This window comes from Polypterus senegalus, chromosome 14 (genome assembly GCF_016835505.1).
Source record: "Polypterus senegalus isolate Bchr_013 chromosome 14, ASM1683550v1, whole genome shotgun sequence".
Taxonomy (NCBI): domain Eukaryota; kingdom Metazoa; phylum Chordata; class Cladistia; order Polypteriformes; family Polypteridae; genus Polypterus; species Polypterus senegalus.
The window spans coordinates 130,817,004-130,841,812 of NC_053167.1; the positions used below are offsets into that span (position 1 = coordinate 130,817,004).

At 41.0% G+C, this 24,809-nt stretch overlaps 1 protein-coding gene across 2 annotated transcripts in view; it reads right to left on the reverse strand.

The window, feature by feature from the left end:
- The window catches only part of efcab7 (EF-hand calcium binding domain 7), a 115,795-nt gene that overhangs the window by 25,483 nt on the left and 65,503 nt on the right, over positions 1 to 24,809 (reverse strand). For both annotated transcript variants that reach the window (XM_039735469.1, XM_039735470.1), the window contains 5 exons: positions 23,620 to 23,761; positions 14,189 to 14,298; positions 9,672 to 9,829; positions 4,624 to 4,757; positions 1,363 to 1,511 (listed from right to left, as the gene is read on the reverse strand). In XM_039735469.1, the coding sequence (XP_039591403.1) occupies positions 1,363 to 1,511; positions 4,624 to 4,757; positions 9,672 to 9,829; positions 14,189 to 14,298; positions 23,620 to 23,761 (693 nt within the window). The remainder of the gene's footprint in view (positions 1 to 1,362; positions 1,512 to 4,623; positions 4,758 to 9,671; positions 9,830 to 14,188; positions 14,299 to 23,619; positions 23,762 to 24,809) is intronic.

The window sequence follows — 24,809 nt, forward strand, 5'->3', positions numbered from 1 at the left end:
TGAAAGGGAAGGTCTACAGGACGGTAGTGAGACCAGCTATGTTATATGGGTTGGAGACGGTGGCATTGACCAAAATACAGGAGACAGAGCCGGAGGTGGCAGAGTTAAAGATGCTAAGATTTGCATGAGGAATGAGGACATTAGAGGGTCAGCTCAGGTGGGACAGTAGGGAGACAAAGTCAGAGAGGCAAAATTGCGTTGGTTTGGACATGTGCAGAGGAGAGATGCTGAGTATATTGGGAGAAGGATGTTAAGGATGGAGCTGCCAGAGAAGAGGAAAAGAGGAAGGCCTAAGAGAAGGTTTATGGATGTGGTAAGAGAGGACATGCAGGTGATGGGTGTGACAGAACAAGATGCAGAGGACAGAAAGATACGGAAGAAGATGATCCGCTGTGGCGACCCCTAACAGAAGCAGCCGAAAGCAGAAGAAGAAGAATTATTGTGAAACAACCAAGTGGCGTTCGCTTTCTGAACAACAGCCCCCAAGGCTACACTCGATGCAATTGCAGTACTAAGTGAGCAACAAATTGCTGTGCATGCCTTTTTAATTCCTTGGCCGAGCGCCCCGTGCCATTTTGCAAACTGGCTGGCCAAATCCCGAAATTGAGGGAAAGATCGGACATTGGCTGGTCAATTTACAGCGACATTGGCTAGTTCCTGATTTGGCCGAACACTTTCCACTTTGGCCGATTTCAGGTTTTGGCCGTAACATATATATTTTTTTCTCCATGAGAGGTTGAGGTGGTCAGCAATATGAGAGGTTCCCAGACAAAAAATGCTGTTTCTCAGGACTAGGAAGAGCCACCTCAGGCAGTTTGGGCAAGCAACTAGAATTCCATGGGTGCTTCCTGCAGGGGGTATATCAAGTCAAGCCCACTTGGAGAAGAACCAGAACATGCTGGGGGAACTATTTCTCTTTCAACTAGTCTGGAAATATCAAAAAGGAGCTGGAACAAAGTTGCTGTCCAACACACCATCTGTCCAGCTCAACATGCTGCCATTGCATCTCACAATGTGAAAAGTGGATCAGATGTAATGTGTGTTATATGGCATTTTATACTGCAAATGCTTTGATGTATCTTATACTGTATGACCCTAGTTAATATTATTTATTATGACTGTATATTTGGCTGATACCTTTACACGTTCAGAACACAATATAATTGTTTATATACATTAGTTTTTTCCATTTTTTAGTTGGAGGACAGGTAGGTGGAGTGACTTGCTCAGGATGACACACTGCGCTGGAGTAGAGAACTGTACCAACTGTTTAAAGTTCTGTAATTTAGACCACTACACCACACCACACTGCCATACTTGAAAGTTTCTCCTTTGCTGTTACTATTCATTAGATTTTTATACCTCAACCATCTCCAGTGCTCTGTTGAATCCCATTGACTCAAGGGTGACCCAGAGATCACATGGATCACCGTTCCTATCAATTGCTTCCATTAGGTTTAGGTCCATGAATCCCTGTCTTGTGAGTTCATTCTTCTTGGTATCAAAATTTTCTGTTTGGATAAAAATGTAAAGTGAGAAAGCATTCCAAGACCCCGACATCATTGTTTTTATTGTTAATTTCAAACACTCTTCATTTCTTACACAAAAGGGATGAGGTAATGATAAAGGCAATAAAATTCATGACTTGGATAAAAATGTAGCATTTTTAGCAGACGGAGTTTTAGTACTTAAATTATAAGTATCTCTTACTTTAAAATATTTTTTCATTAAGGATTCATTTTGACAATGACATAAGATGGGTGAGGGATACTTGGACATAAATATATCCATATAAATAAAGAATTATAATTAGAAGCACATTTGGGAATAGCCATCAACAAGCTACGATATGTGCAATGGAATGGATTACTCACATTTTTCTTCTACTTTCATCAAGACAAGATGTGCATGTTCATGAGTGTGCCCTGTGATGAACTGGCACCCAGCCCATGGTTGGTTCCTGCCTTGCCCTTGATGCTGCCATGGATAAGCTCCAGAGACCCTTAGCTGGGTTAAATAGGTTTGAGAAATTGATGAATTCTAGTCTAGGCAACATTTCTTTGGGGAGCTGAGACCAAAGAGTTGAAATATTGAGACCTGCATTAAAAGGTCTTTGAATGTTAAGCCAGTAAAGGAAAATAAATGGATTTTTCTGAAAATGAGCCTATACGCTGCAATGGATAAAATAGTGCAATACAACTAATACATTTTGAAGCATTGCTTTCCTAATATTGACATGCAGTTATTCAAATCTGAACTTCTTAGACGTTTCCAAATTCAGTGCTTCATGACTGCAATGAATAGGCACCCGTAATGAAAACTCTTGTCTAATTCGTCTTCTTATTTAACTTTTGTTGGATTTACACTTTACCAACCTTGAAGATTCTTTTAGACCTTCCCTAAACTATCAGTACAGGTATGTACAGTTTATGGGATCACACAACTCTCTTTACTCTATTAAGGTTTGACCGGATTACTGTGCTGAAAGGCACGTCATGGGGCGGAGTGGTGGCTCTGAGGCTAAGGATCTGTGCTCGTATCTCGAAGGTTGTCGGTTCAAATCCCCGTCACTGCCAAAAGAGATCCTACTCTGCTGGGCCCTTGAGCAATGACCCTGCGCTCTGACCCCAAGTACAAGAAATTGTATAAGACGAAATAAAGAAAAAAAAGAAGTAGCGTAAATGATCACTAATAACCAATACTTCACCATTACATATACTTTTCTTATCAGAAAGTTCCTGCATTAAGTGGGGTGGCACAATCATAGTAGACTGAGCAGACCCCAGCTCCTGATATCTAGTCACCGTCCCTCCATCAATTGTCTAACTTGCTTATCCAGTTAAGGGATAAGAGGAGCAGGTGACTATCCTGGCAGCACTGGGCACAAAGCAGGAGGCAGTTTTGAATGGGATGCCAATTCCTCCAATGGCCCAATCAAGTCCACAGTTTCAGTTCCACTGAACCAGTTTAGAATAATCAATTAAACTAACCTTTGGGAATGTGAGAGGAATAATGGAATACACAGAAGAAACTCACATAGCCATGGGGAGAACTACACAGAAACTAAGAACAACATTTGAACCCTAGAACTCTGGAGCTGTGACGCACAGTGTCAAGATCTAGTCACTGCACCAGGATGAACGAACAACTCTTAATTTAACATTTATTATGAATGATTATGGGGTGCTCTTGAGCCATCTTATCAAAGAGACAAAGGTCACACAAAATAGGACCCCCTATAGAAAATAAAGCACATTGAGAAGATGAACAGGAGAAGTAGCGCAAAGTATAAAATAAACACAAACTACCCAGGGGGTTTCAAATCTTTTTCTAGTAACTTTCATTGCCAGACTTATTTTTCTAGTTTCTGGTTTCTGACTTTCTGACTTTGACCTTAATTTCTTTTAAGTTATTTTTTGGATTTTTTCAGATTACTGATTATTTGTGCGCTTCTGGCTTTTTCATGTTTTTTTTTTTGCTGGCTCCTTAAAAGATTTCCATGTCCAGGTCATTATTACTCCCTGGTTTTCTAGACGTTTTATGTCCGCTCAAGTAAGATTCTTACCAATACTTTATTATTTTATGAATGATCGTTTTTCTTCTGCTTACTACTATATGTTTTGCTAACATTCTCAATGTAATCATCTTTCTAATTAATGAAGCCACTGCATATTATTATTTGATTAACTTTCATATTATAATATACTTGACTGACTCCAAGGCAACAGAATTTGTTGTAACTATTACTAAATATTTGTTCCTGTTGGAGCAGGGGCAGGTTAATTGACTTACGGTGAGGAACCAGACAGTCGACCCTGAGGTTTAGATCCAGGTTTATTAGTCAGTACACCATACATATTTTTTCCTATTCCTCAACTTTTTATTAGGTAAAAATTTCCAGAAAGCATTGCCAGGGTCTTTGAAATCTTCCCAGAACATTGTTGTCATGATCTGCCTTTTGTGCATATTTTAGCTCTTCGTGTGAGAGATGTCTTTTTTACTCATCGATCATTCTGTATAATTATGCTTGTGACATCTCTACAACACCTTCTTCTTTTGTAGTCTTTTGAAAGTATTGTCATTTTGTATTGTTTTTGATGGCCATGGTCATCTTGTCAATAACAATGACATTCAGTGGCAAGTCATATGCCATGCCAATGTTATATTAGATCACACCATGAATGTCCTGGCATTCTTGGTTTCCATCCCTTTATTTTTCTCTTGAATTTTAGTATTATAAATGAAGCTAAAAGACACTTTCATGAACATTTAGTGTTAGGATTACTTACTTGCTTCTTTGACCTTGATTCCACGCTTCTTGCATTGGGTTTGACTATCAGTTTCCTACTTAACATACACGAAGGTAAAAGGCGTTTTAACAAAAAAAATTAGGATTAGGCCTTTTTGCTTCGTCATTTAACCTCAACTTTTTCCTTTCCAGTGTGGTTTTAGATGGTTGGTTTCTTACTTGGTTTCTCTCGCTGTGCTTTGACTTTAACAATTCTGTATGCCTCGGGGAGACTGAAGCTAAACAGTACAGTGCTTTAAACAGATATGCAAATCTTTGGGCAACTCAGGTGGTAACGTGCCACTCTGAGAATATTTTTTAACAAGAATACATACCTTTACATACTGCCCAAGCCTCCTCATCACACTTCTCTCCGCTTGTTCTTTGTTCAAAGAAATTATACTCTTCCAGACTTAAGAGGCCATTACCATCCAGATCAATAACTTCAAAAATATCTGAGAGTGCAGCTCTAAAGTTAGAACAAAAAACAACATTAAACACAGGAACCCGCCTACTTGGTAAAGTACACTCAATTATACATAAAAGGCAGCTGAATTCTGCAAAGATACACGTCTAGAATGTGGTAATCCTAACAACAAACACTTTAGTGAATTCATCTTTTTGTACTGAGGGTTATACAATGTACGTTTTGTCTCAAGAAATGAAGTGAAGCATTGTGGAGATGCTTTGTAGATCCTGAAAACTATTTTTAAGAAAAATAAACACAAAAAAGAAAGCTGTAATTCAAACAGCTTCCAAACCTTTGTTTAAAAAATATGAAAAAAAAAAAAAGATGTGTAACTTGAGGATGGCACAGTGGTTAGTGTTGCTGACTTATGGTTCCAGTGTCCTGGGTTTGGAATCCATGCTGGCTCGCCATTTGTGTTTACATGATCTCTCCCTGCCTGCAGGTTTCTTCCAGTATCCCAAAGATGTGCTTGTCTGGCAATTCCTGACCAGGGCTTGTTTCTGCCTTGTGCTCAGTGCTGCTAGGAAAGCCTTTGGACTTCTGCTTCCTTGAGTTGGCATGGAGAATGTTAATATTAGCCAGCCATGGATGGGATGCCTGCGGTGGGCTGGCGCCCTGCCTGGGGTTTGTTTCCTGCCTTGTGCCCTGTGTTGGCTGGGATTGGCTCAAGCAGACCCCCGTGACCCTGTAGTTAGGATATAGCGGGTTGGATAATGGATGGATGGGATGCACAGGGTGTACTCAAGGGCACACCCACACACAGTGGGACAATTTAAAGTCACTTCTTAATCTAAAACATACATGTTTAAGACGTGGGAGCAAAGCCAGTGAACCCAGAGAATACAAGTAGAGCGTGCAGATTCCTCAGACTTCAGGGCTCTTCATCTAAGATACAGCAGTGCTAAGCACTGTGCAGCCCCAAAACACATTTATGTGTGTTTATTATAGGCTCTAGACCCCCATGAAGCTAAAATGAACAATGTTCCGTTGCTAGATAAATAGCAGATTGAAAAACGCGAAATGGCAAAACATACTGAATAAACTACTTTTCACAAACACACAGACCTATAAATACCTGTCCAAACTATTCCAGTATCCTAAACAGGATAAAAGACCAATGCCAACGTAGTTGTAAATGAAGCATCTTGCCAGTTAATTAAAAGTTTTTTGTAAGTACTTAAAACACGTATTGGGGTTCACAGCCCAGTTTCTGTCTGTGTGGTGTTTGTATACTCTTTCCATGTCCACACTGGGTTTTCTTGGTTTTTATCCAAAAGCAATCATGGCCCTGAACTCAAATCAAACTGCTCCATATCATTCTCTCAGTGTGCAATACAGACCTTAAGTCAGTCAGTGCAATCTGTACATTTAACCAGTGCAACATGTATATGAAAAGCATAATTTGTATATGGGGCGGCACGGTGGCGCAGTGGGTAGCGCTGCTGTCTCACTTCCCGGGTCCTTCCTGCGTGGAGTTTGCATGTTCTCCCCGTGTCTGCGTGGGTTTCCTCCCACAGTCCAAAGACATGCAGGTTAGGTGGATTGGCGATTCTCAATTGGCTCTAGTGTGTGGGTGTGCTTGTGTGTGTCCTGCGGTGGGTTGGCACCCTGCCCGGGACTGGTTCCTGCCTTGCGCCCTGTGTTGGCTGGGATTGGCTCCAGCAGACCCCTGTGACCCTGTGTTTGGATTCAGCGGGTTGGAAAATGGATGGATGGATGGATAATTTGTATATATTTGTAATGCACTCATTACTATTCTTTTCTTGTTTTTTAATTCTTATGCCTCACACTGAGTCGACAGCACCTTCAGTTTCGTTATTCCTTTATAAAAGTGACAGTGACATTAAAGATTTATCTTATCTTATTTTATATCATGGTTTTCTTCCAGTAAGTGTTTATTGGCACTGCTTTGTGAGGTAATACAGTGGTGTGAAAAACTATTTGCCCCCTTCCTGATTTCTTATTCTTTTGCATGTTTGTCACACAAAATGTTTCTGATCATCAAACACATTTAACCATTAGTCAAATATAACACAAGTAAACACAAAATGCAGTTTTTAAATGATGGTTTTATTATTTAGGAGAAAAAAATCCAAACCTACATGGCCCTGTGTGAAAAAGTAATTGCCCCCTGAACCTAATAACTGGTTGGGCCACCCTTAGCAGCAATAACTGCAATCAAGCGTTTGCCATAACTTGCAATGAGTCTTTTACAGCGCTCCGGAGGAATTTTGGCCCACTCATCTTTGCAGAATTGTTGTAATTCAGCTTTATTTGAGGGTTTTCTAGCATGAACCGCCTTTTTAAGGTCATGCCATAGCATCTCAATTGGATTCAGGTCAGGACTTTGACTAGGCCACTCCAAAGTCTTCATTTTGTTTTTCTTCAGCCATTCAGAGGTGGATTTACTGGTGTGTTTTGGGTCATTGTCCTGTTGCAGCACCCAAGATCGCTTCAGCTTGAGTTGACGAACAGATGGCCGGACATTCTCCTTCAGGGTTTTTTGGTAGACAGTGGAATTCATGGTTCCATCTATCACAGCAAGCCTTCCAGGTCCTGAAGCAGCAAAACAACCCCAGACCATCACACTACCACCGCCATATTTTACTGTTGGTATGATGTTCTTTTTCTGAAATGCTGTGTTCCTTTTACGCCAGATGTAACGGGACATTTGCCTTCCAAAAGTTCAACTTTTGTCTCATCGGTACACAAGGTATTTTCCCAAAAGTCTTGGCAATCATTAAAATGTTTCTTAGCAAAATTGAGACGAGCCCTAATGTTCTTTTGCTTAACAGTGGTTTGCGTCTTGGAAATCTGCCATGCAGGCCGTTTTTGCCCAGTCTCTTTCTTATGGTGGAGTCGTGAACACTGACCTTAATTGAGGCAAGTGAGGCCTGCAGTTCTTTAGACGTTGTCCTGGGGTCTTTTGTGACCTCTCGGATGAGTCGTCTCTGCGCTCTTGGGGTCATTTTAGTCGGTCGGGCGGCCACTCCTGGGAAGGTTCACCACTGTTCCATGTTTTTGCCATTTGTGGATAATGGCTCTCACTGTGGTTCGCTGGAGTCCCAAAGCTTTAGAAATGGCTTTATAACCTTTACCAGACTGATAGATCTCAATTACTTCTGTTCTCATTTGTTCCTGAATTTCTTTGGATCTTGGCATGATGTCTAGCTTTTGAGGTGCTTTTGGTCGACTTCTCTGTGTCAGGCAGCTCCTATTGAAGTGATTTCTTGATTGAAACAGGTGTGGCAGTAATCAGGCCTGGGGTGGCTACGGAAATTGAACTCAGGTGTGATACACCACAGTTAGGTGATTTTTGAACAAGGGGCAATTACTTTTCACACAGGGCCATGTAGGTTTGGATTATTTTTCTCCCTAAATAATAAAAACCATCATTTAAAAACTGCATTTTGTGTTTACTTGTGTTATATTTGACTAATGGTTAAATGTGTTTGATGATCAGAAACATTTTGTGTGACGAACATGCAAAAGAATAAGAAATCAGGAAGGGGGCAAATAGTTTTTCACACCACTGTATGTGTCTGCTGTGTTGTGGTATCCTGTGCAAAATTTTTGCTGCATGTTTTCTGTATCAGCAAGATGAGTAATAAATACAGTTAATTATAGTAAATTATACAATTTATCTGTATGTTTATTTAGGGGATCCCTGAAGCCCCTGGGCCCACCAAATTTTGCATCTTGCCTATCCTCACTCATTTAAGTTCACCAAATATGCTGTCTAGCAAGTCTTTTGGATGTTCAAGGAAAACTGGACTACCAGTACATGGGGAGAATGTGCAAACTCCACACAGACTGGGACTGGGCCAGACTTTGAATCGAGGACTCCGGCGCTGTGAGGCAGCAGCACTTAACCAAAGAGCCAATGTGCTCCTTGCTTCACACAACACTTGGTAAACACTCGGTGCATAAGCAATAAAAGGAGTTACCATCAAGCCCAGAGTTCAGCTTAAAACTGAAGTGAAACTGCTTACAATGAAAACCTGCAGCCACTGCTGCCCTGGACTGAATTAGACAGGGCCTGTCTGGTGGACAGAAATTATTTAGATTCAATAAACACCCTAGTCATGTCATGCCATTTTCTAACCCGCTTAATTCAGGCCTAGGCTGTGGGATGCTGGCATCGGGCACAAGACAGGAATATTCCCCAGTGTGCCAGTCCATTGCAGGGAGAACATACACACACTTGTGCGTATGTTCTCCCTGCAATGGACTGGCACACTGGGGAATATTCCTGTCTTGTGCCCGATGCCAGCATCCCACAGCCAGGGGCAATTTAGTGTTGCTAATTCACCTAACCTGCTTGTGATTGGACAGTGGAAGGAAACCCATGCAGACATGGTGAAAACATGCAAACTCTATGCAGGGAGGACCCAGGACGTGAACCACCATCTACTTACCGCAAGGCCACTGTACCACCCACACCCTAGTCATTTACATATAAAACTTTTGTCAAGATAAAACATACAGAATTACAATATATCCCTATAGTACTAGGTTGTTGTACCGTGTTAGCCATTACGAATGTAGAGAAAAGCCAAGCAAAATGACACCTTTTATTGGCTAACTAAAAAGATTACAATATGCAAGCTTTCGAGGCAACTCAGGCCCCTTCTTCAGGCAAGATGTAATATATATGTAATATATAAAAGATATCCCTAAAAATTACATGTTAAAGCTATTACAATTACACCTTTTTACTCAGCACATGCAATCCTGCCTAATCATTTCTCAAAAACTCTTCTATGTTTCAAAACTGTCAAATTAAGGGATGATCTAATAATGCATCACCAGATGAAGCGTTGCACACTTGGCATCAATATACACCATTCACTTCACACAGACACATACTAAACCGCAGTTCAGCAATCCGAAGCTTGTGGTAATGATCCGCACCTGAACTCCTTGGTTAGTGCCAGCTTGCCCCCTTCTCCTCGGTATACCAGCTGTGCCTGCTCCTTAATGTTTTTTTTCTTCTTCTTTAATCTGCAGCCAGTAGTAAATGGTAGTATGTAATAAACTCCAGAGCTGAGCTCTCCTTTCCATCCAAATTTCTGTCATCCAAAAGAAAGAATTAACATTGACAGCAGCACTTTGATGTGTGCCACACAGATGAAAACATTACTCTTCAATGAGCTATTTCAAGGAGGGCAAAGATCACAGCAGTGCGAAGCAGACATAAAAAGCAGCAGAGAACCTTTTTGCTTGTTACAATAACCATTCAGATTGTAGCAAAGGATTAAAGCATTTATGTTTTTGTAGTTCTGTTCCAAAGAGATAATGACCATATAATCCAAGTCAATTTTGTGTGCCCTGAAGTTTAGATATGGGTTGCCATCTAGTGGAAATATGCAGTATGTGCACATGGAACAGAGACAAGGAACTATCCTCAAGTCAATCGATTTTATTTTCTGCAGGCAGTGCAGTGGTGCAGTGGGTAGCTTTGCATTTCTTGGAGCACTTTGAACCCTGACGGGATTGCTTTCTGTGTGGAGTTTGTATGTTTTCCCATGTTCTCCCACAATCCACTGCACAATTGATGACACTAAAAGGGGGCTGTGTGAATGAGTGGTCTGTTACCAGTGTTAGCCCTTTTTTCCCCTTATTATTCTCTTTTTTATTTTGCAAGGTAAGTAAAATGTGGTAGACATAATAACCTGGCAGATCATGCTTCCTGTCAGTTTCTCTTGTCATTTTAATTTTAAATGACATCTAGGAACTATGCTTTAAATAATTTCTTTTTAAAGAATGGTAACAGTGACAGATTGGATATGTGACAGATTTTCTTCTCCGTACCTGGCACCACAGAGGCTCTGGGTCCCTGTGAATAAAGCTGTGTCCAAGAATTCAAAATAGGCTTTGAGCCCTACGAACCAAGTTACCCAAACTATTCTAAAACATTTCAGTAATCATTTACTGTTCTGATGCTGATCTTTCTGGTCATTACGAGAAGAATTCATAATTCATTGCAGAATGACGGTATTTGAGGGTTCCTTTAGAGTGTCTCTTTCTCTTGCACGATTTGGCTCAAAAACTAATCAGCATCTCGTCATCTCATAACAGGCTTAAGTTTCGAGTTTGGTATTTTTCCTTCCAGCTGTTTTAGCTCTAGACCATCCTCAAGAAACTGTGACCACCAGGGTGCGTACAGCAGACACAAGTTCAGTTCCAGCACACAGGTTTATTAGTGTGGGGCAGAGATTTTGCTTCTTCCCCACAGCACAGTACAACCAAGCACTAAATCAATAGCACAGTCCTCCCTTTCTCTCTCTGTTGCCTCCACTCCTCTCCCAGCAAGCTTTGTCCACCTCCTCCTGACTCTGGCTTCTCAAATGGAGCGAGGCGGCCCCTTTAATAGGGCACCCAGATGTTCTCCAGGTACTCCCAAACCTTTTTCCGGGCAGCACTTCTGGGTGTGGCGGAAGTGCTGCAGCCCAGGGCTCAGGAACTGTCCAGGTGCCCCCTGGCGGTGGTCATGGGCCGCGGCTGAGTTGAGCTTCTACATAAACTCCAAACCTGCGGCCCTGTGGTGAGCCAAGGGAGTTGCCCTCTCTCCCAGTTCTTCCATTACCGGGGCGTCCCGGCCGGGCAAGGGCCCTGGCCATCCACCACAAAACACACACCCATCATTGAGATATCACGTTTTTCTGTATCAAGGGACCCTAAAATGTCGAGATCCATCAAAACCAAGTTTTTTGCTCCTCCCCATAGGTGATAGGTTATGGTGGCGGATGGCGCAAAGCAAAAACAGATGAATGATGGAATTGTATGTAAAACTCTTCACAACATGTTAGGTCGGAAGCTGACTTTTATCTTTAAATTATTTTTAATGCGATATGTTTTTTATTTTGATCTGATCCTAACACTGCCACATTAGACTCTAGCCCTCGTCAGGGTCTTGTTCAGAAAGCGGATGCCACTTGAGACGGCCTTCCCCTCGTCCAAACACTAACCGTAAGGTCAATAAAATAAGTCCCGGGTGTTAAGTCACTATTTTAGGGATAGAATGATAACAGAAATGTGAAACCTACTTATATACCTAATCTTAATTATTGTGAAACAACCAAGTGGCGTCCGCTTTCTGAACAAGAGCCCCTCGTCACACTGCACTTGATTGAGTGCGTTTGATAATCAATGGATGGATGCTGTTTCAGGACTCCATCTGTACCCAGTTTTCATGGCCAGGGTTAGAGAAGGTTTGTGCACAGCAACTGAAGCAACTGAAATGAGACAGAAATCATGCCTGAGTGGAACGGAAGTTCATTATCGAGCAAACTGATATACACACTCACACTCAATCACAAAGCTGAAGGTTTAAAAGGTAGAAAAAGCGGCCTAACTTTTCAAAGCAGTGAACTAATTATATTAAAAATAAGAAACTATATAGTGACTATTGTGGCCAGAACCCCTGTACAGCAGTTACCATCAGTGTGGCTCCCAGTCCAGTTTCTTATTCATTATGGGGCTGCTTTGCACACTAAATAGTAATGTAACATGGTAATCTTAAACTCAGGCCCTGGAGCCTTCCTCAACAACCTTGCGCACAAAGTCAGAACTAATCCTGGAAAGGCCTCGATCACACCCATGCAGGGTCGGTTTAGTGGCCAGTTATTCTAGCTGAATATTTCTCGAATGTGAGAGGAAAATCAGGCAAAGGACGAACATGCAAACTTAACACAGAAGCTGAATTCTTCTGCCTTGCTGTTTTGTTCCATTAACAGTATCTGACGATGATGAGGGCTTTGCTATAAAGAGTAATCGGAAAGTTGCCGAAAAACAGAAATATTTGCAAAAAGGAGTAGAAATGGAGAACAAGATGAAAAACTGCATAGAAAAGCAGATGTAATGTGATAAGGACAGTGCTTGCTTTCACTTTGACTATTCTTGACATTCACAGAAATTACAACCTAAGTGAAGCAACTTAAGGAAGAAAACGTTTGGGGACGAGCAGGCCATTGTGTCAGATTCAGTAGAAAGTAGAAAGTCATGAAGCTACATTAGTACAGAAACGCCTTTTCAAACTTGCGTAATTACATTTAGAAACACAGGAGGCTGGAGCCTATCATGGTAACAATGGGCATAAGGCAGGAAACAACCAGGGATAAAAAAGCTAAAGAATAAAATAAATTTTTACCTAAATCTCGACACCAACACAATATGAAAAGAAACCGCATGAAAGAAGGAAGCTTGAATATGGACATCAAGTGAAGAGTCACAAACTACATGAAATGGAAGTGATGCCTTTTAAACTGTCTTCTAGCACAATATCAAAAAAGATTCTTCTGCTAATAAGGTGAGAATTAATGTTGTGGCAGGCGGCCGGGGTTCATGCCCTGCCGGGACGCCCCTGCACTCTATATTCAGGGGGAGCAGCCCTGGACGGTGCAATACCTCCCCTTGGACGCTAGATGGCCGATCCCACCCAGGGTTGGAGCGGTGCCTCGGTTTCCCGCAGGGCTCCATGGGAATTGGAGTTGGGTGGGGCCCTGTTGGGTCCCGCAGGCACTGCCATGGGTGCTGCAACTGGAACTCCTGAGCCCGTATGGGCAGCGTATTCTCCACACCCGGAAGTGCAGCCGGAATTCGGCGATCAACCACCTGGAGCACTTCCGGGTGGACTATAAAAGGGCCCAGAATCAGGAGGAGAAGGACGAGGTTGCCTGGGAGGAGTGGTGGAGGAAGAAAAGAGTGCTTTATTTGTGTGTTTTATTTGGTGTTTGTGCTTGGGACTGTGTACTGCCTGTGGGACACGGGGAGGACGTGCGCCCACAGGTGAAGAAAAAATAAATCTTTTTGTTTATTTTACGTGTGCTTCTGTGTCCAGTCTGTGTCGGGTCTGGTGCCTATATAGCACCTTTTCACAATGTTCAGGGCTAATCCATGAATTCTTCTGCTTCTTCCCAGGGTTGCTAGAACCTAACATAGTAGCAGGAGGAGATGTCAGACCACTGCCTGGAATACTCCCCTCACTTATGGCCAATTTAGAGTCTCCAATCCATCTAACCACCTGTCTTAGTACAATGGACAAAATCAGACACCCCTGGATGGAACCCATATGAACAAGTGGAGATCTTGTATATTTATCACAGAAAGCAACCCACTGCCCCAACTTACTGCTCTGCAAAATGAACTTGCAAACCATAAAAGCAGTGCCAACAAGCACGATGATACATACCGTGCCCACAAAAGCGGTCTGGATGATTCAGAACGTACTTCTATACTGCAAAACCATAAGTGTTACATTACTCCATTAAGTGTATATTTGGGTCCACCCTCTCCACATGTAAACTTTTAAAGGATACTTTGACACCGTAAGAGTTCATTTAACAAAGAATACTGGAATCAGGCACCAGGATCTGACTTAAAACTGTTGGTGTTTTTTTTTAATCCTTATCAAAATGATATCCACTAACCTCTTTTTCCCGTAGCTCTGTGAAACAAGCAACTCTCATATCATCGAGATCTTCATGATCTTTCACAACAAAAAACATGGTATCGACAGACATCCATGAAGAAGGCTTTTCTGAAAATAATCACAAAAATCGTAACAGAAATCAGTTTGCATATATAAACATTACCACGATATCACTGAGTAAACTGAATGCTTTCCCACACCCAACACATGTTCAACATGTAAACGCAGGGTTTTTTTGATATTGTGGTTTATTAAAAATATAAACAGTAGTTTCAAAAAAGTTCCAGATTCAGTTCCAAGAAATGGAAATGCCTGCCTGTGGGAACTGAATTTATATCTTACTAGCCGTTCCCCATAGTGAAACAGGACAAACTTAAAAAATCAATAAACAAACAGGTATCGCTAGCTAAGTGGAGGCAATTTATGCTCCAAAACACAGAGGCAGACCGACTTCGGTTTCTTTCGGTTTCTTTGTGGTGGTGGCCTGCGCCACCTCCACCTACTCAAAGCTTCATGATGCTCCAACAATGATGGATGGATTAAAAGGCAGAACTCTACGTGACCATCTTCATCAAGCCCTTCCGTGAGAACCCTAAATCCAAAGAGGACTGTTTCATTTATGTTAGGTAGAATGCCCAGAGGGGACTGGGTGGTCTCATGGTCTGGAATCCCTACAGATTTTATTTTTCTCCAGCCATCTGGAGTTTTTTGTTTTTTCTGTCCCCTGGCCATTGAACCTTACTCTTATTCGATGTTAATTAATGTTGATTTATTTTGTTTTCTTATTGTGTCTTTTATTTTTCTATTCTTTATTATGTAAAGCACTTTGAGCTACTGTTTGTATGAAAATGTGCTATAGAAATAAATGTTGTTGTTGTTGACTCCCCACTCTTGACGTCATGTTCCCCCCTCAACCTCGGCCCGCAGCCTCTCTCTCAGATTAGCGTGAATATATCACTCCTGCAAGCGAACTATGATTCTTGGCGCAATGGGAGAAGTCAAAAAATCAACTGGAATGTTCAAGCAAATTCTAGGAAAAAACTTGATCTAAATCCGTTAAGTAGTTCTCTTGTGAAAAGTAGACAGACATACAGACCCACCTTAGATTTTATCTAGAGAGAGATTTAACCTGTTACATCAAGTATGAACTGCACTTTCTAGGAATTTTATTATTAATGAGAAAATCTTACTTCTGTCTATCTCTGTGTCAGTAGCACTGCTGATTGGCTGTCAGCTGCTATGTGCGAGTTCAAATGGCACACAGACTAACAGACTGCACTTAAAGGTGCCAAAATGCAGTGCCACCTGCTAACCTTCCATCAGCACCCACTAGTGGTGACCCACTTCAGATATCGCCTGCAAGTGTGTGATAGCAGTGCAGCGGATGGCAGCTATGTATCAGTTGTACTAAAAAAAATAAAATACTTCACCTCTGCAAGTGATTAATCTTTTGACCCGGGCCTGCCCATTCCATATACAGTGGTGTGAAAACTATTTGCCCCTTCCTGATTTCTTATTCTTTTGCATGTTTGTCACAAAAATGTTTCTGATGATCAAACACATTTAACCATTAGTCAAATATAACACAAGTAAACACAAAATGCAGTTTTTAAATGATGGTTTTATTATTTAGGAGAAAAAAATCCAAACCTACATGGCCCTGTGTGAAAAAGTAATTGCCCCTTGTTAAAAATAACCTAACTGTGGTGTATCACACCTGAGTTCAATTTCCGTAGCCACCCCAGGCCTGATTACTGCCACACCTGTTTCAATCAGGAAATCACTTAAATAGGAGCTGCCTGACACCGAGAAGGAGACCAAAAGCACCTCAAAAGCTAGACATCATGCCAAGATCCAAAGAAATTCAGGAACAAATGAGAACAGAAGTAATTGAGATCTATCAGTCTGGTAAAGGTTATAAAGCCATTTCTAAAGCTTTGGGACTCCAGCGAACCACAGTGAGAGCCATTATCCACAAATGGCAAAAACATGGAACAGTGGTGAACCTTCCCAGGAGTGTCCGGCCGACCAAAATTACCCTAAGAGCGCAGAGACGACTCATCCGAGAGGTCACAAAAGACCCCAGGACAACGTCTAAAGAACTGCAGGCCTCACTTGCCTCAATTAAGGTCAGTGTTCACGACTCCACCATAAGAAAGAGACTGGGCAAAACGGCCTGCATGGCAGATTTCCAAGACGCAGACCACTGTTAAGCAAAAGAACATTAGGGCTCGCCTCAATTTTGCTAAGAAACATCTCAATGATTGCCAAGACTTTTGGGAAAGAAAACACCTTGTGGACTGATGAGACAAAAGTTGAACATTTTGGAAGGCAAATGTCCGTTACATCTGGCGAAAAGGAACACAGCATTTCAGAAAAGAACATCATATCAGCAGTAAAATATGGTGGTGGTAGTGTGATGGTCTGGGGTTGTTTTGCTGCTTCAGGACTTGGAAGGCTTGGTGTGATAGATGGAACCATGAATTCTACTGTCTACCAAAAATCCTGAAGGAGAATGTCCGCCATCTGTTCGTCAACTCAAGCTGAAGCGATCTTGGGTGCTGCAACAGGACAATGACCCAAAACACACCAGCAAATCCACCTCTGAATGGCTGAAGAAAAACAAAATGAAGACTTTGGAGTGGCCTAGTCAAAGTCCTGACCTGAATCCAATTGAGATGCTATGGCATGACCTTCAAAAGGCGGTTCATGCTAGAAAACCCTCAAATAAAGCTGAATTACAACAATTCTGCAAAGATGAGTGGGCCAAAATTCCTCCAGAGCGCTGTAAAAGACTCATTGCAAGTTATTGCAAACGCTTGATTACAGTTATTGCTGCTAAGGGTGGCCCAACCAGTTATTAGGTTCAGGGGGCAATTACTTTTCACACAGGGCCATGTAGGTTTGGATTTTTTCTCCCTAAATAATAAAAACCATCATTTAAAAACTGCATTTTGTCTTTACTTGTGTTATATTTGACTAATGGTTAAATGTGTTTGATGATCAGAAACATTTTGTGTGACAAACATGCAAAAGAATAAGAAATCAGGAAGGGGGCAAATAGTTTTTCACACCACTGTATATACAACCAAAATTCCAGAAAGTAGGACAGTATGGAAAAGGCTAATTAAAAACAGAAAAGTGATTTTTAGATTTCCTTTGACTTGAGAGAGAGAGAGAGAGAGAGGTGGGAAGCATGCGCTGATAGTGTGTTGAATCACCCACCATACAATGAACCACCTGGATTGGGATCCGAGTACAGCGGGTGACACCTCAGCACTACACTGGTACAGTGTGAGGTTTTTTTTTTTTTTTATAGTGGCTGGAGTGCCAATCCTGCCACCAACCCCTATGTTTTCTCTCTAACTTGGGGGTCCTGCTTGCAGGGCTGGATGCAGATTAACGTCATACCCAGGACGAAGCAATTGCAGGTTAAGGGTCCCAACGGAGTAGATTCACTTCTGGCGTTCACTTCTGAGCCAACACTCTGTGACTTGACTTGAATTCAAACAAAAAAAGTATAAAGACATGGTATTTTATGTTTTGCTTAATCAACTGCATAGTTTTGAAGATACAGTATGTGTTTATTTTGAAATTGATGCCCAATATTAATTGCACTGTACTTATGTACAAGTAAATTTAGGATGTCTCACTATTATATCTCTATCCATCCATTTTCGAAATCCACGTATGCAGGGCAAGATCGTGGGGAAACTGTAGCCTATCATAGAACACATCGGGGGCATGGTATGAACAAACCCTGGAGATGGTGTCAGCCCACACATCACATCAGGGACAATTTAGTGTTGGCAATCAACCTCACCAGCAGGTCTTTGTAATAAGGGAGGACACCCACGAAGGCACAGGAAGAACAAGCAAACTCCGTCAGGGCACAAATGTAACCTGCACCCTGGTCTCCTTGTTTTGAGGCAGCAGCTCTACCACTGTGCCACTCTCCTGACCTCAAAAAACACTGTACTTTTTGTTGATATAGCACTAGGGTGTTGTATCGTGTTAGTTATTATGAATGTAGTGAGGCGTCAAGCAAATGACACCTTTGATTCGCTAACTAAAAAGATTACAATATGCAAGCTTTTGCAGCAACTCAGGCCCCTTCTTCAGGCGAGAGTACATAACATTACATCTTACATTATATTATATTACATCTCGCCTGAAGAAGGGGCCTGAGTTGCTGCAAAAGCTTGCATATTGTAATCTTTTTAGTTAGCCAATCAAAGGTGTCATTTTGCTTGACGTCTCACTACATTGATATAGCACCAAACTTTATGGAAATTTGACAGAAGAAGTTTAATAATAACATTAGTGATCAAAGAAAACTCTTGTAATGTTAAATCAAAGTACTTTACCTAGACTTGGTATCTCTCCTAATTTCACATTCAAATGAATGTACTTGTGGATTTTCCTTGGGCTTTTCCAACTTTTAAATAACTAAATGAAAACAATATACTAAATAACAGCCAACATGGATTTATTGATGGAAGAATTTGCTAAGCCAGTCTTTTAGATTATATTAAACAGGCAACTGCAATGGTTGACAAAAAGGCAAAGCATAAAACATTATACAGTACTTCCAGAATGCCTTTAATGTAGTCCATCACCAAAGACTGATCCTGAAGCTATAAGCTGTAGGCATCAGCGGTAACTTATAAAACAAGATCTCAGGCTGGTTAACAGACAGGAGAAAAAAGTACATATAAGAAGAGAATGCTGCATTCGGAGTGAGGTCATCAGTGGATTCCCTCAGGGTCTGTCCTGGGACTGTTACTTTTTCTGACTTACCGTATATACTCGAGGATAAGCTCTCCCACAGATAAGTCGGGACTTGATTTTACAGTATAATTTCTGGTATTTTATAATGTTGCTTGTATAAATCGAATGCGGAAAATTCACGCTATTGGTACAAGAGATTATGATATGCTAATGCCCACCTGAGACAGTAACCACGGGGCACACGGCCTTTTTTTTCTACAGTATGTGGGTGTAGCAATGCGCTGTATCAGCGTGTGCTCCTAACCCCTCTCTGTCTCTCTCTATTGTGCATATGTGACCACACGGTAATGCCCAAACTATTCTGGACTGATTTGTGTTTTTTGTATCTTACACCCTCATACATCTTTATCGTAAGAGCATCCCTTATCTACGATGGAGCGTTCAATCAGAAGAAAATATGAAGCTGGTTTTAAATTAAACGTCGAAGTGGCGAAAGAAATTGGTAAATGCGCTGCTGCAACAAAATTTGATGCGTCTGAGAAACTGAGACGAGATTGGAGGAGGCAAGAAGATATAAAAAAAAAATTAAGTGTCGCATTTTTGAACAGGCATACAAGTCAGGGTCTGATTTTAGATCAATTTTTTGGGTTTCAAGACCCGACTTGTATGTGAGTATATACGGTATATGAATGACATTGATTCTGGTATAGTCAGTAAACTTGTAAAATTCACAAATGATACTAAAATTGAAGGAACGGCAGACACTCGGGAGGCACGTAAAATAATTTAAGAAGACTTGGACAAGCTTCAATTGGGCGAACAGTGAACACTTGGAAAATCCAGTTTAACATAGAAAACAGCCAAGTGCTACATATGAGCAAAAGGAGAGTCACTTACAAATACAAGATAGGGAGACATATAGCAAAAGTTAGATCTCTTATATCATTGAAAGATGCTGAGAAATTAATTCACGCTTTTGTGTTCAGTCGACTAGATTACTGTAACGCACTCCTCTCAGGACTACCCAAAAAAGACATCAATCGTTTGCAACGAGTGCAGAATGCAGCTGCTAGAATCCTAACTAGGAAAAGAAAATCTGAACACATTTCTCCAGTTCTGATGTCACTACACTGGTTACCTGTGTCATTCAGGATTGACTTTAAAATACTGCTTATGGTTTATAAAGCCTTAAATAATCTCGCTCCATCTTATATATCGGAATGCCTGACACCTTATATTACAAATCGTACCCTTAGATCCTCAAATGAGTGTCTCCTTAGAATTCCAAAAGCTAAACTTAGAGAAAAGCCAAGCAAAATGACACCTTTTATTGGCTAACTAAAAGATTACAATATGCAGGCAAGATGTAAGAGAAGGGGCCTGAGTTGCCTCGAAAGCTTACATATTGTAATCTTTTTAGTTAGCCAATAAAAGGTGTCATTTTGCTTGGCTTTTCTCTACATTCATAATGGCTAACACGGTACAACAACCTAGTACTAAAAGCTAAACTTAAAAGAAGTGGTGAGGCGGGTGGCCTTCTGCTGTTACAGTATGCACCTCAAATCTGGAATAGCCTGCCAATAGGAATTCGCCAGGCTGATACAGTGGAGCACTTTAAAACACTGCTGAAAACACATTACTTTAACATGGCCTTCTTATAACTTCACTGTAACTTAATCCTGATACTCTGTATGTTCAATTCATCATAATAACTATTCATGGTGGCTCTAAAATCCGTACTGACCCCTACTCTCTCTTCTGTTTCTTTTTCTGGTTTCTCTGTGGTGGCGGCCTGCCACCACCACCTACTCAAAACACCATGATGCACCAACATTGATGGACTAAAAGCCAGAAGTCCACGTGATCATCATCATCATCATCATCAAATCCTTCCGTGAAAACCATAAATCCAAAGAGGACTGTTTAATTTATGTTAGGTAGATTACCCAGAGGGGACTGGGCAGTCTCATGGTCTGAAACTCTACAAATTTTATTTTTTTCTCCAGCCTTTGGAGTTTTTTGTTTTTCTGTCCCCCCGGCCATTGGACCTTACTCTTATTCTATGTTAATTAATGTTGACTTATTTTATTTTCTTACTGTGTCTCTTATTTTTCTATTCTTCATTATGTAAAGCACTTTGAGCTACATTTTTTTGTATGAAAATGTGCTATATAAATAAATGTTGTTGTTGTTGACACTGTCCTACCTGAAACAACCTCTAAAAAATGAAGTATGGGTTTATGCTGACACAACATATCTAAACAATGCATAGAAGCTATTAAATAAAATGTTTGGCTATACTGTAAAATCTGTTGAAGATAAATCGAAGGACATTATGCTCAAACTATATAATGCACTAGTGAGACCACATCTGGACTATTGTGTGCTGTTCTGGTCACCATACTAAAAGAATGACATAGCAGCACTTGAAACTGTGCAGAGAGAGAAAAAACAAGTGCATCCTAAGACTTAATAACATGTCATACTCTGACAGCCTTAGAGAATTAAACCTGTTTAGTTTCAAGCAGAGGAGACTGCATGGGGACCTAATTCAGGTCTTCAAAATTCTCAAAGGCACCGATAAAGTAGATCCATCAGAATTCTTTCAACTTAACAGTGAATCACATAATCAATGACACCAGTGCAAATTAAATGGAAGTGGGTTTAGGGCTGAAATGTGTAAGCACTTATTTAAGCAAGAGATGTGGGATTCTGGGACAAATTACTAAGACATGTATCTGACCCATAAACCTTGACAACCTTTAAGAAGAATATGGATGAGATACTGGAACAGCTTAGCTATTAGCTAAACAAACAAGTCTGATGAACTGATTGTCCTCCTCTCGTTTGTCAAATTATTTATGTTCTAAATAGTTCATGATCCGTTTTGCCCAAGATAATGTGAGGAGACATGTGACAAAGTGAGCAAACACACAAGTACATCTCTGCAGCCTGTGTATCAATCAGCCCGTGATAACAGAGTCTGAATAAAACAGCATCAGCTGTGAAAATAACTATGACTGGGATAGGGCATCAAGAACATCCAGCTCTGTCATTCTAGGCATTCTGGCGTGGGGACAGTGTTTGAGTCTATCAGCATCACCTGTGGAAAAAACCTTAGACTGGGATCGCGTATCAGCATCACCTGGCCCCACCCCAAACATCTGGAAACTCCGCATTATGCCTGCAGCAACAAAATATTTCTGGAACGACTGCGTAGATGATCAGGTGCCACACATTCGAAAACTGTACCAGATTCTTAACAAAAGTGAAATTTCCTAAAACAGGAGAAGCCTGCATTTCAGATAATTGATTGAATAAAAAACTGTGTTTATTTGCATAGCTCTTTTGTTTTCTGGTTTAATATTGCAGTTATGAATATGTCCAGCAAAATATCATCGGAGTAAAAGTAGCCATTTGCATTTGAAAATGTAGTGAAGTAAATGAAAGTTGACGGATGTCACACACGTGCGCATGGGAGGCAGCTAAAGGGCTTGAGTGAAGGCAGTTCGAGGCATGCCGGGTGTGGCAGAGTGCACTGACTCTTTTTCTCCCTTGCCTGTAGACCATCCCCGGGGGATTTCATCTGGATCTCCTGACATCACTTCCGGGACTGAGCCAATGGAAGTCGACCACACCAGCTCCAGTCCCTCTGATGTCACGTCCGGCTATGAACCAATGGTGGAAGACCACGTGCCAGATCCATATGACCTCACTTCCTGTCTCCCCCTTTAAAACCTGCCCCTTTTCCTTTGTTTCCTCAGTCTTGTTCTGGACTCAGTTGAATGCACTTCAGTGCTGTTTATTTTATAAAACGACCTTTTGCAGCCAGGATACCACATTATACGGGTGGCTGCCCCAACTCTTTATCTGTCCATGTCTCGTTCTTGTGACAACGGAAAATTTTGTTCTCAAGTAATGCAGGATTTTTTTTAAAAACATACTCAAGTACAGCATAAAATGCTGATTTACAACAATGTGGAATTTGTTCTACAAAAACACTTTTATCATATGTCAAGCAAGGAGATGATTAGCTTCTCCGGGCTTTGGTAATACTTAAATGTTGTCACACACATGCGCATGGGAGGCAGCTAAAGGGCTCAAATGAGGTAAGTCCACGCCAGACCAGGGGGTGCCAGGATGCACTAACCCCTTCTCTCTTTCCTCTGCAGACCAATTACGGGAAATTCCTCCTGGACCCGATGAAATCAGCTGCGGTTCTGGGCCCGATGATGTGACTTTCGGTTCTGGACCAGACAACATCACTTCCAGTTCTGGAATTGATGACTTCATGTCCAGTTCTGACTCTTCCTGACCATAAAACTGCTATTTTGTTTCCTGCGAGTCAGTTATGTTTTGAACTCGGTGACCACGATTGCTCATATTTTTGCAATTTAAGCCCAACCCACATTATACGGGCCGGCTACCCCAAACCTTTTTTGTGGTGTTTTGTCTGTTCTTTTGACAAGGCATACATGTAGTTTTATTTGGTCATACTGAATTGAGCAGATGTGGAAAAATCAATTTAAACAACTTTTATCCTATATAAAAAATGTGCCAAACAAATTCCCTGTTGGATAACATCTTTAGCGATTGGCCATTTTTCGAATTATAACATACAGTATGCTACTGCAGACCATGACACTAAAGTTTTCTGATGTATAAATACAAACAGCCATACAGTTTATCAAAGAGTACCTTCAACTTGGCTGAGGTTGATGGGCTTTATAGTAAGGCACACTGTTGATGTCTGGGGTACATCCAGTCTATACTGATGACTTGAAATCTCTCCATCTTCTTCTAAAAAGAAGCAGCCCTTTAAAACTGTATGGTGCCAGTCCTAAAGAAAATATAAAAAAAAGAAATATACAGAAATGCTAAACTACAAGCAAAAATAGACTAAGCAAACATTACAAAATATATATACAGTATATATTTTTTAATATAAAATCTTTCATAGTTTTCACTCTTATAAAGTACAAGCTTTTACAGTTTGTAATATAAATAAGCAATACATAGAGATGAGGGATGCCATAACCTTGCACGAGTATTTAAACAAAGCACAGTTGTACCGGTCAGCACAGTCCTGGCCAGTGCTTTAAGCCCATATTAAAGTAAATTCAAACAAACTTATAATACTGTATGGGTCTTGCTATAATATAATGTGAAAAAGTGCACCGTCTTTCCATTCTGTAATTTTATATAGTGTATATAAGGGCGTAACTAATAATTATCTTGTCTTGATGAAGTCCTAAATGCTCAACACACTTCACTTATTTAGCATGCAGAAGGCGGGTGTGGATAACCAAAAATATCCTTAGTGTTTTCATATCATTTAAAGGAAGTAATAATGTGAGGCAAATGCTGACATAAAGTGTGCGCGAAGTGTGACTACCCTGATATAATGCAGAATATTTGACAGTTTGGTCTAATGCAGGGTTTCTTAAACTATGGGTTGCGACTGCCACTGTGGGTGGGTGGTGGATGGTTCATTAAGCACTCAAAATTTCTCTGATAATCATCCTCGATCACCCCACCTCTCGGAGATTGTCTATGATTTTCCAAAGAGGATCCAATGATTGGCCACAGTTCTCAAAGGGGGAAGCTGCACTGATGATTCAAAATGGACCACAACCACTCTACCCCTCAATGATCATTGTCTGGCGTAACAAGGCGCTATATAGGCACCCGACACTGACTGACAACGGAGGCACGTGAAAATTGAACAAAAAGATTTATTTTCTTTGTCTGTGGGTTACACCTTCCTCGTACCCACGGACACAACACAGTCCCAGAAGCACACAAACAAAAAGCAAAGCACCAACAAAACACCGAATCTTCCTTTGCCACCACTCCTCCCGGCAAGTGTTGTCCTCCTCCTCCTGACT